Source organism: Saccopteryx bilineata, chromosome 3 (genome assembly GCF_036850765.1).
Source record: "Saccopteryx bilineata isolate mSacBil1 chromosome 3, mSacBil1_pri_phased_curated, whole genome shotgun sequence".
Taxonomy (NCBI): domain Eukaryota; kingdom Metazoa; phylum Chordata; class Mammalia; order Chiroptera; family Emballonuridae; genus Saccopteryx; species Saccopteryx bilineata.
In genome coordinates, this window is record NC_089492.1 from 146,375,023 (window position 1) to 146,393,872 (window position 18,850).

An 18,850-nucleotide genomic window follows, 5' to 3' on the forward strand; every position below is an offset into this window, starting at 1 on the left:
TTTGCCTGGTCAAGGCACATATGAGAAGCAACAACTATGAGCTGATGCTCCCTGCTCCACCTCCTGCCTTTCTCTCCCTATTCTCTCTTTAAAATCAATAAATAAAATCTTAAAAAAAAAATCATTGAGCCTGATCAGGCAGTGGCGCAGAATAGTGTTGGACTGGGATGCAGTGGACCCACATTCAAAACCCTGGGGATGCCAGCTTGAGCACAGGATCACTAGCTTGAGCACACAGTCCTGGCTTGAGTGTGGGATCATAGACATGACCCCTTGGTCGCTGGCTTGACCCCAAAGGTTAGTGGCCCAAAGTCACTGGCTTCAGCAAGGGGTCACTCGTTCTGCTGTAGCCCCCCCCCCAACAAGGCACATATGAGAAAGCAATCACTGAACAACTAAGGAGCTACAACAAAGAATTGATGCTTCTCATCTCTCTCCTTTTCTGTCTGTCCCTAACTGTCCCTCTATGACTCTCTGTCTCTGTCGGGGGAAGAAAAAAAAATCCTTAAGACTAAGAGTCCTCACAGATCTATCAACCTCATTCAATCCAAATACAGCCTGACCAGGTGGTGGTGCAGTGGATAGAGCATCAGACTGGGATACAGAGGACCCGTTCGAAACCCAGAGGTTGCCAATTTGAGCGCGGGCTCATCTGTTTTGAGCAAGGCTGACCAGCTTGAGCCCAAGGTCACTGGCTCGAGCAAGGGGTTACTCGGTCTGCTGTAGCCCCCTGGTCAAGGCACATATGAGAAAGCAGTCGATGAACAACTAAGGTGCCACAACAAAGAATTGATGCTTCTCATCTCTCTCCCTTCCCATCTGTCTGTTCCGATCTGTCCCTCTCTGTCTGTCTCTCTCTCTCTCACTCACACACACACCACACAGACACACACACACACAAATCCAAATACAGTGTTCAGATTTCCACTTGTTCATTTAATGACTGATTATTCTCCAATCCCCATTAACTCCCAACAAATTTATCAGGTGGATGCTCTGCAGGGAAGAAAACAACTTTGCTCAGCTTAAAGAACAGAGCCATGTTAAAACAATTTTATTTAGCAGTATGCATTAAGTCAGAAGTTTAGTAACTACCACCAGAGTGAACCATGCAGATCCAACAGAATTCTTTTAAATCTTTCCTTTACATACTGAAAGAAAATTGTGATCATCTAGGACTTTAAAATATAATAGTCTTAATATTTCAACAAATTTAAACAGTTTTACAATGCTGCTTTTCATGCACTTTTATTTCCATGGTACCTTTATATACCACTGTCACTACTACAAAGGTAAGAAAATTGTACACCTTTAACATTCAGGATATCTCTACTACATTCAAATACAAAAATATAACCTATTTGCTAGTCTTGGGAAATACAATTAAAATGTAAATAAGTAATGCATTCAATGAAAACGTCTGAACTCCCTCCCACCAACATTCTGATTTTCCAGTTTAAACATTGCGGTAGATAAGTAAACTTTTTTCGTAGATTATTTTATATTCACTGGTAGTAAAAACTAAAGCTAAAATTATAAAAAGAGGTTGAGAAAATACAACACAGTCTCAGAACTCCTTTTGTTATAACTGCAAGTTATTATTGCATCAGAGCTAGGATCAGGTCCAGCTTCTGTTGCTAGGCGACCAAACTAGTTTGCAAGGCTGCCCAGAAAATCAGCAGTGCTACAAACCAGCCAAGTGGCTAATAAAGAGAAATAACTATTAGCACTTTTGTTTTACTATACTTTTTTCTTTAAAGATAAAAAGAGGGAAAACTCTTGGAAAGATGTTTCTCATCTGAAAGCGGGATTCAAAGAGTAATCAAAAGTAATACACACATTCAAGGGTGTGTCTGCCTGGAGGTGTTATGGCATGGAAAGAGAAATCCAAGACACACTAATGCATAATCCATCTCATGTACTTTTAGTGCCATTCACATGTTTGATGATTTAAAGTTTTAAAATGTGGAAGATGAAATAGAGAAGGAGTAAATTTATGAAACTATGAAATCCAAACAGACCATCCTATTGCTTTAGCAGTAACATGAACATGCTTACAAACTGGTTAGATTTTAAGGCAGGGGTCTCCAAACTTTTTACACAGGGGGCCAGTTCACTGTCCCTCAGACCGTTGAAGGGCCAGACTATAAAAAAAAACTCTGAACAAATCCCTATGCACACTGCACATATCTTATTTTAAAGTAAAAAAACAAAATGGGAACAAATACAATATTTAAAATAAGGAACAAGTAAATTTAAATCAACAAACTGACCAGTATTTCAATGGGAACTATGCTCCTCTCACTGACCACCAATGAAAGAGGTGCCCCTTCTAGAAGTGCGGCAGGGGCCGGATAAATGGCTCAGGGGACCGCATGTGGCCCGCGGGCCATAATTTGGGGACCCCTGTTTTAAGCACTGACTTTCATTGCTCACCATTCAAAACCAATCCATTTCTGAAATACATTTTGTGAAATTATAATTATTGAGCACAGTGGTTAACAGTACATGATAAAACCCAATATTTGTTTTAATTCCTAAGTACCAATTCTTTAATACTTTTTTTTTTAACTTCCTCATCTGCTTTTGAAGAAAAATTGTTGGGCTATTGCAGCAACCACCAGGAATCAATTTCCCTTCTAAGCATCCAGTTAATCTGGTTTAGGAGTGACTGGTATACTGCAAAGAATACTTAACAGAGAATAAGATTTGGATCCTAGCTCCACTCAGTTTGAAATAATACCTACTTCACATGTAATCTGCAAAAAATTAGTATCCAAAAGTTGTTTTCTTTTTAAAAATCCATACTGTAAGGTATTTTTCCCTGCCAAGAAGGAAGGAAGGGGCCAGAGCCACAAAGTGTGGAATAGTAAAGGCTTTATTGAGTACAGCGCGCATCCAGCCCAGCGAGGTTCCCTGGCCCCGAGAAAAGATGGGGGCCAGGGAAGTCGCAAGTGGTGACCCGCGTGGGAGATATTTAAAGGGTCTCTAGGGCGGTTGAGTTAATATGACGTGGTAAAATCTCATTGGCTGGCAGACGGTCGCTTTTTTTCCAAAGGGCTCCTGGAAAGTTTCTTTTGGCGCGCTTGGTTGTAGGCGGTCCTAGCCAAAGGTCACAGGGTCTGACCTTTCCCCATTATCCACAGACCTTACATATATCATCAAAAGTGCAGACCAACAGCCTAACTTTTAAAAATGGGCAAAATAAGCAAGAAATCAAAAAGGGGGAAAATTCTAATAATTAAACATGGAAAGAGGCACTCAACCTTAAGATGAAAGAAATGCAAATGAACATAACTAGATACTGTTTCACAGCCATGTGATTAACTTAAAATTTTTAAAAAGCTGATAATACCAAGTGTACATGAGAATCTAAGAAACAGGACTTCTTATTCATAATGGTGGATTACCAATTAATCTAAACCCTTTAGAAAAAATGTAGCAAGCCTAGTAAAGCTAATGAGGAGGCACATGCCCTGGGATAAAATAACCCACGTTTAAGCATATACCAAACAGCAGTGCCTTGCAAAAGCAGTCTAAAACAGGGGTAGTCAACCTTTTTTATACCTATTGCCCATTTTTGTATCTCTGTTAGTAGTAAAATTTTCTAACCACCCACCAGTTGCACAGTAATGGTGATTTATAAAGTAGGGAAGTAACTTAACTTTATAAAATTTATAAAGCAGAGTTATAACAAGTTAAAGCATATAATAATAATTACTTACCAAGTACTTTATGTCGGATTTTCACTAAGTTTGGCAGAATAAATCTTTATAAAACAACTTACTATAGTTAAATCTATCTTTTTATTTATACTTTGGTTGCTCCGTTACCACCCACCATGAAAGCTGGAATGCCCCCTAGTGGGTGGTAGGGACCAGGTTGACTACCACTGGTCTAAAAAATAAATTTAGTAGTGTGTCATAATCAGCATTTGTAGATATTTTATTTTATTATTTTAATTTATTAATTTTAGAGAGGAAGGGAGAGAGAAAGACAGGAACATCCAACTGTTTCTGTATGTGCCCTGACCAGGAATTGAAATGGTCATCCTTGTATATATATCCTGACGATGATCTAACCAGTGATTTTCAACCTTTTTTGAGCTGCGGCACATTTTTTACATTTACAAAATCCTGGGGCACACCACCTACCAAAATGACACTCTAACTGTTAGAATTTATTTAAAGTTTAAATAAATTACATTTATTAAAAAAAATTAAATAAAAAAGGATAACCCCCTCATATATACAGTCCCATGTAACATCCCTCATATATACAGTCCCATGTAACATCCCTCATATATACAGTCCCACGTAACATCCCCTCATATACAGTCCCATGTAATCTCATATATACAGTCCCATGTAACCTCATATATATAGTCCCATGTAACCCCTCATATATACAGTCCCATGTATCCCCTCATATATACAGTCCCGCTAATAGATACTGGAGCTTTCATCAAGGTTGTGGGTTCAAATCAATTTGGCAAATACTCTCTCTATATAGAGACTGGACAAAATCAATTTTAGAAAATGTTGGGTACTTGTGTAACATCATAAGTCCTCAGAGCATCTCTACTGTCAGATTGAGACGTTTGCTTTCTAGGTAAGGATTCTGATAAATACTAGAGTTCTCCCTGAGGTTGTGGGTTCAAATCCCATGGTCAGCTGGGTGCAGGAACCTTGGTTCTGTTTTGATGGTGTACATAGAGATTTGAGCTCTTTAAGAAGACCCTTCAGGAGGCCATATACAATATAGATAACATTGTGATGCATTGTATATCACCCTCTCTGCGGGGCCTCTTTTAAAAAGAAAAAGGTCAAATATCTATATACACCATCAGGATAGACATAACCAGCTGAGGCTGAGGCTTCATCTAGTGGTGGCAACATTTACCTCCAGTCCTGACCAGGATTAGAAATCAGGACCATGGGGAGGTGTAGCAGCTTCAACTACTCGCCACAGCCACACAATGACAAGTTGACAAGTGCACGGCAGCCCCAGCGGGACCTTCCTGGGTGTGGATGGAGAGGCGGCCTACTATTGGTTCATCGCTAGTGGTCGGGATGAATCCTAGAAGGTGATTGGTCAGTGGGCGTTGGCTGTGCCTCCACTCTTCCTGTCGCTGATAGCTGGAGGGATTGTGAGGGGAATGTTTATGTTCAGATGGAAGCGGCTGGCGGCGGGCCGGATAAATAGCCTCTGCAGGCTGTATCCGGCACACGGGCCGTAGTTTGGGGACCCATGTTTAATTTCCCCACGGCACACCTGACCATGTCTTGTGGCACACTGGTTGAAAAACACTGATCTAACCAACTGAGCCAGTTGGCCAGAGCTGTAGATACAATTTTTTAGATTTAGATACTACATTTTTAAAATTTTTCCATCGATTTCAGAGATAGAAAGGGCAAGAGGAAGAGAAAGAAAGAAGCATCAACTCGTTTCACTTAGTTGTTTCCTTTAGTAGTGTACACATTGATTACTTCTCATGTGTCCTGACTAGAGGTTAAACCTGTGACCTCTGGTGCATCACTGAGCAACCCAGCCAGGACCAGTGAATGCTACCTTCTTAAACATTCCATTCTATCCACTGTATGGCATTCATACTTATACTTTGGTTTTCAAAGTTAAGAGAAAGTAGGTTTTGCCAGATCAAGAAAAAGGAGTGGGGAGGGGGGATAAAGCCAAACTGACAAGTTTTTCTTTATAAACAAAGGGGAGTAATGTGGCAAGGTCAGAGATATGCCAAACTACTCTGCTGGGATTCTAAGATCCTTAAAATCCTCCCTAATGTAACCATCTGTCACACTTGCACCCCTGTCCCTCACAATTTTTTTGCATACCTTTTGGTTCTGGTAAACTGCTTCTTTGTCTCCTTATCTGAACAGACTTCAGAAATTTGAGTGACTATTTTACTAAAACTCCCAAAGATGGCACATATCTCTTACCATCCAGATGCACAGGAGAGAACTTCAGGTCACTAGGATCAAGTCCCTCAAGGAAAACCAGTTGAGAAGAGCTCCTCAACGTCTTACAATCTGGGTTTTAATCCCAGCTCCTCAATTTGCTTTCTAGTTCTGTGATGGAGGTAGGTTACTTAATCAAAGTCTTAGTTTTCACATCTCTATCTGTGGACAATAATCCCTACCTTACAAAGTGTTGGTCTGACCAGGCGGTCGCACAGTGGATAGAGTGTCAAACTGGGACACAGAGGACCCAGGTTAGAAACCCCGAGGTCACCAGCTTGAGCGGGGGTCATTCGGTTTGAGCACGAAGTTACTGGCTTGAGTCCAAAGGTCACAGGCTTGAAGCCCAAGGTCACTGGCTTGAGCCAGGGGGTCACTCACTCTGCTGGAGCCCCTGGTCAAGGCACATATGAGAAAGCAGTAAATGAACTAAGGTGTCACAACGAAGAATTGATGCATCTCATCTCTCTCCCTTCCTTGTCTGTTTGTCCCTGCCTGTCCCTTTCTCTGACCTTCTTTCTCTCTGTCAAAAAAAAAAAAAAAAAAGACTGGATTAAATAATGTACACGAACCTCTACTAGGGCCTATCTCACAGTAAACCTTTAATACACAGTAGCTGAATCTGAGAGGCAGGTCTTGCCACAAATCTCCCACTCCACACATTTTTTAAAAATCTTGATTTTAGAAAACACAAATAAAAACTGATACAAAAGCACATTAACAGAGGCATTAATAACAAATTCATTAATTTAAAATCAGTACAATTACAGGCTAGATTAGCTGACATAGCTTAAAAGGTGTGAGGGTCTTTTCCCTTCTCAAATCAACCTGACTTGGTAAAAATGGGTTTGTACTACCTCCAGATCTAGTAGAATTCTCTGATCCTGCATCTAATATAAGATCTGACTGCAAAGGTCCAGGCTTTCCTCTGAGGACTGGACTATAATTCAACAAATACAGTAATTACCATTATCAACTAAATAATGTCATTTCATACTGCTCAAAACAGAAGTACGTAGTAAGAACAATAGAAGCCCATAGCTTAGAGTTAATGATATAATGTGACAGAAGGCAGAAAAGCAGAAATTATCTTCTCTTTTGAGAATGATCTTCAGACTGAAAAGGGCAAAACCAATACAGTTTCATAGACACTGAAGCCCAATACAAGTGGAGAGACCCAGAGAGCATCTAGCTGCTTATAAGAGTCAGAACTCTTGGTTCCTACAAACAGAAATCTCTTTCACCCAAACTGGATTTAAAGAAAGGCTCAAGTGTCCTGGTAGGGTAGCTCAGTTGGTTAGAGTGTCATCCAAATTGCAGCTTTCATCCCTGGTCAGGGCACACACAAGAATCAACCAATGAATGTATAAAATAAGTGGAACAACAAATAGATTTTTTTTCCCTTTCTCTCTCTCTCTCTCCCCCTTCTTCTGTCTGTAAGATCAATCAAAATAATGAAGAGGAGGAAGAGGAGAAAGAGGAGGAAGGAGAAGGGGAAGGAAGAAGAAGAAGGAAGAAGGAAGAAGGAAGAAGAAGAAGAAAGGCTCAGGTAACCAGGGTCTCTCAGATTCTCTCAAGGGCCACTAATCATCCCTAGGCTCACAGATTCCCAGCCCTTCTTTCTTTAAGAACTCTAGTAAGAAAGATACTAGGGAAGAACCTTGAGACACCTACCCTGCAACAAATAACTGTGGCCAAAGTGAAGAGTATCGAGAACATGGCTTGTTCTATTCAAACCTCATAATTAAAAAAGAACATCTTGTATCCTGACCACAAAAATATAAGATTTTTATAAAATGTTGTGCAAAACTTAGACACACTAAGTAATTCTGAGGGGAGGGTAGTCTGATTTTTTTTCATCTTTAGTAAACAGGTTCTTGGCTTTTTAATCACTGTTGTCTCTTTATAACTTTGTTAATTATTCCTTTTCAATAATTCTAAAGATTCCACCAAAAATATATCAAATTATCTGTCTGTATTTTAGAACTCAGCAATTTTTCTTAAGCAGAGTAAATAGCATTTTAATTCCCTTCTTTCATTCAGGAACAGTAACATCTGTCTACTACATAAGAATTTAATAGCAGGACTTTAGAGCTAGTACACATCTGACCTCACCCGCAGTCTACCTATCCTACTATTTAAGGCTACACTCAAGGCATTACCTCCCACTGGTATCTTTTGTCTTCTCTCAAACCTCAGTTATACCTCCATAAAAGGCAGTTCCAAACTGCTCACCAAAACTATCTTAAAATATTCTATATTTCATTTTTTATACCATTACTCCATTTGTTTCTTCAGTCAGCATTTGCCTCACCAGTGTAGATGCTCCATCTAGTGGCAAAACCAGGGCAATGTGGTTTAAAAAACATTTAACTATTATTCTTCCCCTTAAACATTACTGGCTTTGCAATGGCCTATTTTCCTATTATAGCAGTGTTTAAGAACAGACTCTTGAGGTCTCTTCTGACTCTTGACTCATCACTTCTAAACTATACCTCTGGGGTATGTTAATCTGAGTCTTAATTTCCTTATATGCAAAATAGGGATAATGTACCTGCATGATGAGATATAAATAAATGCACTGAGCACTTAGCTCAGTACCTGGAACATGGTTAACATGCAATAAAGGATATTATATTCCTACTCCTGACTTCTCCTTAGTCTAATTTCATCCTAGCAAATCTTCAACCGCTTTAATCAGCTGCTCCCTTTTTCCTTTATCTCCTTAGACCAGTGACCAGTGGTCCCCAACCTTTTTTGGGCCACGGACCGGTTTAATGTCAGAAAATATTTTCAAGGACCAGAGTGGGACAGATAAATGTATCACGTGGGACAGATAAATGTATCACGTGACTGAGACAAGCGTCAAGAGTGAGTCTTAGACAGATGTAACAGAGGAATCTGGTCATTTTTTAAAAACAAAACATCGTTCAGACTTAAATATAAATAAAATGAAAACAATGTAAGTTTTTATTCTTTCTCTGCGGACCGGTACCAAATAGCCCACAGCCTGGTACCAGTCTATGGCCCGGGGATTGGGGACCACTGCCTTAGACCAAATCCTAAGGCCCTCCATCATTTGCCTTCCCTCACCATGATCTTGCTCTATTGCCAACAGGGTCAGTCACTCTAATCAAATCAGTCCCAGAGAGTTTTAGGCAGGAGTCAAGCACTTTTTCAGTTGTTTTTCAGCCGCTTTCTAGGCCCCACGGAAAACTACACCTCACTGCTCTCCTGCTCTAAATTTTACGCATTCTTCCAAATAAAAACTTTAAATGCCAATTCTATGAATCTTAGATTAATCAACAGCACAATGATGCAAACGTATTTTATACTGACACAGAAATTTTCAATTCTTCTATATATACAAACACTCTTACATGACCAACCTAGACCTCAATCTTCTAAAGGATGTGTATACTATGTGTTTCAGTTCCAACTGTCCCACAGCAAATTTTAAATACCTTAAAATCTTAGTACTGTTTTCATACACACACAGTCTAAAGCAGTAATCATTTCATTGACTTTTCTTAATTAGGAAGTAAACTAAAAAGGAAATAAAAAAGCAAGTAAAACACTGAGTAAGATGCCCTAAAACAGCAGAGTTCTAAATTTTCTTAAAATAAGAAAATTAAAAATAGACCAACACATTGTTTTTTACAAAAAAATTTGCCACAGAACCCTATAGCTAATATTTTGTTTTTTAAATAGTGATCAAAATACTAAGGCTATCTGAAAATAATCAACACATTAAAGCAGAAATCGTCAACCTTTTATATTTACAATAATTAAAAGCCAAAAAACACCCTGGCTAGTACCACAAACTTCTTTTCAGCTTATATTTCCAGAGAAGTGATAACTAGAGAATTTTAAAATGCAAGAGGCATTAGCATTAAAACATTAAAGGAAAAAAATCATTTAGTGTATCAAAAATGTATTCAAGTTCCTCACTCAAAACCAGCTAGCTCATAAAGGCACTACAGTGCCTTTGATGTCCTCCTCTTCGGAGTGGGAATAGCATCTACAAAACGGTGGGCACAGCTGCTGGACAGCATTCCAGTTTGTTACTCAAGTCTGTCTGTTGTGGCATTTAAAGGCTTGTGCCACAATGGCCTAAGCTTCATCCTGTTTGTTCCCCACCAATCCATGTAAGTCCAACAACCTTTATAACAGTTAGCTCTGGAAACATGTACCAATTTACCAGGTCAAAACTTATGAATAAAGAAAAAGACAACTTTACAAGTCAATGAAGTCTCATACGACAACAGCCTACAAAGAACTAACCGTGTATGTGAGAAGCTCCTGAATGGTGTCTAGGTAATGCTAGTGGAGTAACAGCTCCCTCTAAAGCTGAGGCTAAGTAAATGCAAAAAAGGGGGGAGGGGATGCACTAAAGATATTAGAGAACTGAGCTAAAAGATCAGGTTTTTCTCTGTGCCCTAGGACTATATAATTCAACAAATACTTATCAGTATCAACTTAGTAACAGTTTCATATGATTGATCAGAAGAATCTAGGTCACTTAGAACTTAAATTACTTTCACAACAATATGAAACTACCAAAAAAAATTATTTTAGAAAGTCCTTATAACTTCCAATTACATTAAAAAAAATCCTCAAATGAGAAATGAGTAAATTAAAATATGTAATTAGGAACATTCATCTCAAACACATCCCTACCCAAAAGCCAGAATTTAATTTACTCACTGTGTGCTCCCTTGGTATCCATTCTCAAAGTGGTACTGCCATTTCTAGCACCAAATACATTGAAATGCTTTCTATCAAAGATTAGCCAAAGTCTCTGTCAATCCTCATGAATGTTTGTAAAGACTTGCCAGATCAGGTGAAGACTTGCTCAGCAAGTTACCAGTAGCTAGGGCAGTGGTCAGCAAACCGCGGCTTGCGAGCTACATGCGGCTCTTTGGCCAGCTTAGGAGTACCCTAATTAATTTAATAACAATGTATCTACCTACATAGTTTAAGTTTAAAAATTTGACCCTCAAAAGAAATTTCAATTGTTGTACTGTTGATATTTGGTTCTGTTGACTAATGAGTTTGCCGACCACTGAGCTAAGGGGACCAGAGTGTCACGATAACAATTATGACTGGACAACAGATACAAACTAGAAAATGGGGAAACCAGTGACAGAATACAAAGCTGGTGAATTATTTGCCCAAATGCTCCTGATTCTGGTGGCTAGTGGTCCACATACTTGAGGTATGGCTGCTGAGGCTTTGCTGAGCCTGTCACCACCAATCCCAGAATCTGAAATCTCTTCTCAGACTGGTTGCTTTTTTTTTCTGACTGGTTGCTTTGGAAGCTTCAGCTCCTGTCACTGCCATGGCATCTTCTGGTTCTGCTGTCCCTCCCTCTGTCACAATTGCAAGCAGCCTGGGGGTCAAGCAAATCCCTCCAAGCGTCTTCTGGGGTTTGAACCATCAAAATTACTAAAATACCTTGGTCACTGTTAGCCACTGAAATCTTAAGCTTCCTAAACAGCACCAGTAGTTACTTAACCCTAGAAAAAATGAAGGTTCTTCTCACCCACAGTAATATAAGATCGTCTCTAACATGCCTCACCACCATTACAGTAAGTCCTTAAGCCATTACACAGCAATATTCACTTCAGGTGACAACTGAAAACTTCTCATGCTAAGAGCCCCAAAATGTCTGATGCCAAAGCCTCTTCCCAAGCTGTGCTCACTCCCTTGGGGTTACCAAACAAGCATCACAACCTCAAAGCTGCGTCAGAGAATAATCACTGCCTTCCCAGCCTTGGCTGGCAACAGCTATCACTGATCCAAAAATGGGACTGCTGCCACCAATACCACTTCTCTGGCTTCTTTTGCAGGGTTGAAGCCCTCAGCAAAAGAGAGCTCTCTGAAAGGTCACTAACACTTCTAGGAGCCATGGCTACCCAAGCAGTTCCCAGAGCCCCTGTCACTCATAATCCTGACACACAGCACCTGTCAGTTACTGATACCTCCGATACCTCCTTAGAAGCATACAGTTCTGGCTTAGGCTGCCTCAAATTTAGCCTTTCAGTATCACTGTTCCATAGGATAATTTCTAACAGGTTTATCCATGAGTTAGAGCCACTCTCTGGGTTCCATGAGTTTCTATCAATATCACAGTATCGCTTTTGTATGTACAGACTCATTATTACTGCTTAGGAGATGCCTTTGCTACAAAGAATCCCCCCAAAAGTTCTTCCTCTTCTCCCAGAATTTTACAATGTGTGAACAAAATGTCCATAAGCAGTCACAAACTCCCCAGTGGCTGAATTGGTCAGAAGTATCACACCTTGCCATGGCCAGGTAGCTCAGTTGGTTAGATTATTGTCCTAATATACCAAAGTTGCAGGTTTGATCTTTGGTCAGTACACATACACAGATCAACCAACGAGGCCCTGACCAGGTAGCTCCATTGGTTAGAGCATTGTCCAGATATGCCATGGTTATGGATTCAATTCCTGGTCAGGACACCTACAACAGCCAACCAATGAGTACATACATGGGTAGAACAACAAATCAGTTTCTCTCTCTCTCTCTCTCTCTCCCCCTTTCCTCTGTCTCTAAAAATCAATAAATTAAAAAAAAAAAAACCAAATCAACCAATGAATACATAAATAAGTGGAACAATAGGTTGATGTCCCTCCCTCCCTTCCTCTCTATAAAAATCAATAAATAAAATTTTTTTTTCTTAAATAGTAAAATAAATAAGTATCATACCATAGGCCACTTCTGAGAGGCCCCACTAGGATTATAAAATTTAGCACTAAAAATGATAACTGCTTATAAGCAAGTCAAAAATTCAAGAGATTTATGTTACAAGAAAAATCACCCAATACACGTCATCAGCCTTGCTGGCTAGCAACCAACCCACTCACACATAAAGCAATAGTGGAGAAAAGCAATTAGCATGCACACAGGAAGAGAATAAGAGTTAGGATGATGCAAGGGAGATGAATACAAGGGTGTTTTATTCATCATTCCATAATACAGACAGAAACACAGCCAGGAAATTACTCAAGAAGTAGGAAAAGTTACTCATATAAACTTCTCAGTAGGTTAAATTTCTTTGGGAATTTATTCATCATGAGAGTAAAAGATGTATTCATATAAGCAAATGGATAAATACAAGGCTATAAGTTTATTTTGGTTTGTTTCATTTTTGTGTTTTAAATAATAGTAACAGAACCTTTAAGAATAACACAGTAAAAAAACTCAAATCCACAAAAGTTATTAAAACCAGGTATGAAAAAAATAGCATAAAATAATTTAAGAAAGCTTATGTTATCAAAACAGTGATGGGAGATAAAGGATGATGCTTAACCAAACACTTCCTTCTGTACCTTACCTTATCGATGGCTTTTCCAACCCGAGAAACACTGCTGTGAATGTCTTTGTGGTCTGAGGCCAATTTTTGAACAGTATCCTTTATTCTTTTACAACATTGTGTCAAAACAAGTGAAAGTGTCCCTGATAATTCAGCTTCTTGGCCTATAAAAAAAAAAGAAAGAAAAAAGGTTGGTTACTCACAAAAGCAAGCCCAAAAATGATACATTTCAAATAGGCCCTCTGGAACACTGAAAGATGGAAGAAAAGTGAAGAAAACTCAGTGCATGCTTTGAAGCAGAGGGCCACATTCATAATAGTTTTCAAGTGAAAACTAAGAAAGTTACCTTAATTTTTTTATTTTATGGAGTAAGAAAAATTTACCATGCAATAAACCACTTTCATAATTACTAAAATCAGCATAGACTATGAATAATAATACTTTCCAAGGTATTTTTCAGAAAATGTCAGTAAACTCACTTATTCGATCTGTTTAAACTGTTCAAATCATTCTCAGGACATTTGATTATTACTAAATTTCCTAAAGTAACATTATTTAGTCTCAATGTTTTTTATATTCTATATAAAGTAGAAGAAAAAATAAACTTCTTTGAATATCATGATGTGCAGAAATGATGTAATGTAACAGGCCTAAGACTGAAATCCTTAGAAAGGCCTGCCTGCTTGGAAGGCTGAACTTTAGCTGGTATCTGGGAACTTGGACTTCAGGAGGGCTCCCACCACCCTAACCGAAAAGACAGTTGTTACAATGTGGTTTATGCTAAACTCCTGCTTTCCTTCTGAAGCCAGGAATTTTGCTAGGAGCCCATATTACCAGTTCGCAATAAAACACCCTGAGTACATTGTCTCTAAGGAGCTCCTCTGGTAGAAAACACTTAACACGTGTTACAATTTGATGCTGGAGGAATGAAACATGACCTGTGTGATGCCACTGCAAGGGGCTCAAAAGATTTCTCCTGATTTCCTCTGGGCCTTGCCCATGTACCTTTCCCTAAAGATCTTGCTTTATACCTTTTTGCTGTAATAACTCTTAGCCATGAGTATGACTACATGTTGAGTCCTGTTTGTCCTCCTAGGGGTCAATGGCCAGTCACTAAAGATGCCATCACGGGGGCTCATGACTCACATGATAAATAAACTGAAATTTACTATATTTTATATCCTCTTTCCCTATGCCACCACCTGAGAAAAATGGGAGAAGAAAGGAGGACAAGCTCAGTTGTATCTGTCAATTACCTTATATATCTACATAACCTGTAAGTAAAAAGGTCTAGCTTCTGAAACACAACTCAATATTACATAGCGGTGGTTCCTGAACTTTAATTCATTTGCATCTGAATCACCCGGAGACTTAGTTAAAACAAAGCTGTTCGACCCCATTTCCAGAGTTTCTAACTCAGGAAGTCCTGGATGGGGCCCAAAAATTTGAACAGTAACAAATTCAAAAGTACAGTTGCCCTAGTATGTTCATTCATTCAACAAATATTTATTGAGCACTCATTATAAGTGTAGCAGTAGACAAAGACTACCAAAAATCCCTGCCTTAAAATTTACCTTCTGGTGAACAAGATAAACAATCCACAAAATAAGCCAATTATTGAATATATAGTATGACCAAAGATGATACATGCTTCAGGCAGCAGAGTAAAAGAGATGGGAGTATATCTGGGTTAAACAACTGTAACCTTACAATGAGGTCATGCCAGGCCTCACTGAGAAAATGACATTTGAGAAAAGACTTGAAAGAAGTGAGGGAATTAGCTGTCTGGCTACCTTAAAGGTGAAGAGTGGCAGAATATGCCACTCTAAAATATGCTTCTTTAGCATAAGGATTACTTTGAGAAACAGCAGAGGAGAAGCTGATAACAGAGTGGCTGCCATCAGCCATCAATTTACCTCTCTGTAAGGGAAAATGAAAAATGACATTTGTAAAAGAAATCTCCATTGTAAGGGTTTACTAGGAAGACTAGAAGGATGGCTCTAAATCACAGGAAACTTTTATTAGCTTCCCTGATTTATCTGCCTCCTCCCACAACCACACCAATATTACAACTGAACTATAGAACAATCATCAATAAGAACCACCTGAAATCTACCTAAACAGAAATCCTATGACTAAGGATATTCAGAAGCCATGTGGAGACTGGCAGGAGGGGCAGAGACACTGACCTGCTGGCCCAACACCTACATGTGGCAGTTAAAAATTGGGAGAGATGTTGGCTGAAGAGGTCCCTGAGGAGTGAGGGGTCCCAGACCCACACTAGGCTCCTCAGCCCAGGATTCCAGTAACGGGAAAGAGAAGTCACCATAACATCTGGCTGTGAAAACCAGTAGAGATAGTGGCCAAGTGAGATGGAGGGCTTCTTAAAGAGTCTCAGACAAACTTCCTCAAACTTACTCTCTCTGAGCTTCCAGTGCTGAGGCAGCAGCTCAAAAGGCACCAGGGACATACAGAGAGGAACTGAATTGTCTGGCACCAAAGAAAGAACTGTAGGGGCAGTATTCTCCATGACTGAAGTACTGGTAGAGGCCGTTGTTCCTTTTCTAAGCCTTTTCCCCACAGAGCTGGCCACCATATCTGAACCTCCATCAACCTGGCATACTCTGTTAGCCCTGCCCTGGTGATTCTCCAAGACCCCATTCCACCTAACTTGTAGGTCCACCCAAGCTTCCACAGTGGCATTTCCATACAAACAGCCTGTCTTGGCTCATGCTGCAAATGTTCCTAAAATCTCTCAAAGGTTCACAAACCCCAAATAAGCAGTGTCTGAACTTGGCATGCCCCAAACCTCTTGCTAGGCAGCCTTAAGCCCAGCACTAGTGGCAGCTGGCTTCAGTTCACAGCTTAGCTTTCCCAGGCACCTCTAAGAACAGACAGTGCAAGTAGCAATCATTGTAGCTCATACCAGGTGACCCTGAGCAGCAGCAAGTAGCAATCATTGTAGCTCATACCAGGTGACCCTGAGCAGCAGCTGACCTTGGCCTGTCCCAGAGGTTCTCCCAAGAGGCCCAGAACCAACTCACCCTGGAGCCAGTTTCAGACCACACCAGAGCACCACCCTACCACATTCAAACTGCAGACTCAGCAGGCACCAGAATTTGGTAAAACAAACTGGACTTTATAGGGTCAGCCTCTGCACCATAACTCTAGTCACAGCTAGTCCTCACAACCAGTCAGCCTAAGGGTCAATTCCCCCATTTGGGTGCCAACAGCAGTTACGACTAAGCTACTACAGGGGGGCACACACAACCCACAAAAAGGATATTCCTGGAGCACCTGGCTCAGGTGATTAGCAAGCCTGCAATATTAGACCCCAAAGGGGCCACTCTATCAAGGCCCAAAGTCATAGTATCTCTACCTAATAAACAGACACAAGCACAGGGAGGCAGCCCAAATGATGAGACAAAGAAACATGTCCCAAATGAAAGAAAAGAATAAAACTCCAGAAAAAGAACTAAACAAAATGGGGACAGGCAATCTACCAGAGTTCAAAACAATGGCTATGAGAATGCTCAATCACCCCAGTGAGAACTTCAGCAAAGAGATGAAACAAAAGAACCAGTAAGAAAAGAAGACTACAATAACTGAAATGAAGAATACATTAGAGGAAATCAACAGCAGATTAGATAAAGCAGAGGATGGAATCAGAGATTTGAAAGATAAGTTAGCAGAAAACACCCAGTCATAACAGGGGGGGGAAAATGAATCCATAACAATGAGGACAGTTTAAAGGGCTTCTGAGACAACATCAAGAATATCAACATTCACATCATAGGAGTACCAGAAGGAGAAGAGAGAGAAGAAACTAAAAACTAATTTGAAGAAATAATGTGGAAAACTTTCCTAACCAGGTTAGGGAAATAGACATACAAGCACAGTGAGTCCCAAACAAGATGAAATCAAAAAGGTCCACACAAAGACACATCATAATTAAAATGCCAAAGGTTAAAAACAAAGAATTTAAGAGCAGCAAGAAAATAAGCATTTTCTATGGAGAAATCCCTTGTATGAAATTAACTGTTTTTCCATAAGACTGAGATTTCTCAACAAAAACTTTACAGGCTAGAAAAGGATTAGCACAAAATACTCAAAGTGATAAAAAGCAAAGATCTACAATCAAGATTACTCTACCCAGCAAAAGTTATCATTTAGAATTGGACAGATAAAGAGCTTTCCAGACAAGAAAAAGCTAAATGAGTTCATTTCCATCAAACTAGTATTATTATAAGAAATGTTAAAGGAACCTCTTATGAAGGAGAGAAAAAGAAAAGACAGAAATGATCAATTATAAAATGACAATAAAATAGCAATAACTATATACCTATCAAAAAATACTTTTAAAAGTGGATTAAATGCTCTAATCAGAAGACATGGTGGCCAAATGAATAATAAAACAAAACCTTTTCATATATCATCTACAAGAGATTCACTTTAAACTGAAAGGCACACACAGACTAAAAATAAAGGGATGGTGTTGGGCAGATAAGATATATTATGCTCACTTTGTTAAAGATGGTGCTGCCCACATGGATGGCAGTCGCCTAAGTCATGGTTGGCAAACCGCCGCTCATGAGCCACATGTGGCTCTTTGGCCAGCTTAGGAATACCCTAATTAAGTTAATAACAATGTACCTACCTATATAGTTTAAGATTAAAAAATTTGGCTCTTAAAAGAAATTTTAATCATTGTACTGTTGATATTTGGCTCTGTTGACTAATGAGTTTGCCCACCACTGGCCTAAGTAATAATATTAATTGCCCTTCTTGCTTGGGAAGGGGCGTGGTTATGTTAATATCTGTTGGGGGAGGGCTTTCCGCTCCAAAAGGTTTTAAAAGGTGGAGCTAGGAGGCCATTTTGGGGAGTGATCACATTCTTGTGAAGAGGAACCGCCCATACTGGAGCAGGGCAGGGAGGCCACGTGGAGGAGGCAGCCAAAATGGCAGAATGGGGGAGGGAAAAGCCAGTTCGTGGAGGAAAAGGAAATGGGGAACAGAGGTGAATAAGACTAGTGAGATGGAAGCCTTTGATTCTATGAAAACTCAGATGAGTCAGTGTTTTTGGAGTCATGAATGGAAAGGGCGGTGTTTCTCGATGTGTATATTCTCGCCCGCCAGATGCAAGCTAGGATTAAGGAGAAATGGATCACCAGTTTTCGGCTCAATTTTTTCTCTATGATCTCTCCTAATCAAACCTGAACCTGCGTTGGCCAGGCAGCTTTGATGGCAGCCACAGATACTGGCTTTACAGATGGAAAAAGATATTTTTCATGGAAATGAAAAAAGGAAAAGAAAAAAAAAAGGCTCGGATAGCAATACTTGTATCAGGCAAAATAGCTTTTAACACAAAGTCTACAAGAGACAAAGAAGAACTCAGGAATTCCACTTCTGGGTATTTATCATAAGAAACCCAAAACACTAATTCAAAAAGACATTTGCACCTATGTATTTATAGCAGCATTATGTACAATAGCCAAGATATGGAAGCAACCTAAGTACCCATCGATAGATCAATGGATAA

The 18,850-nt window shown here is 39.6% G+C and overlaps 1 protein-coding gene across 3 annotated transcripts in view; it reads right to left on the reverse strand.

The window, feature by feature from the left end:
- RMND5A (required for meiotic nuclear division 5 homolog A) overlaps positions 1-18,850 on the reverse strand; it is a 120,539-nt gene that overhangs the window by 69,933 nt on the left and 31,756 nt on the right. For all 3 annotated transcript variants that reach the window (XM_066267650.1, XM_066267649.1, XM_066267651.1), the window contains exon 2: positions 13,333-13,475. In XM_066267650.1, coding sequence (XP_066123747.1) covers positions 13,333-13,475 — 143 coding nt within the window. The remainder of the gene's footprint in view (positions 1-13,332; positions 13,476-18,850) is intronic.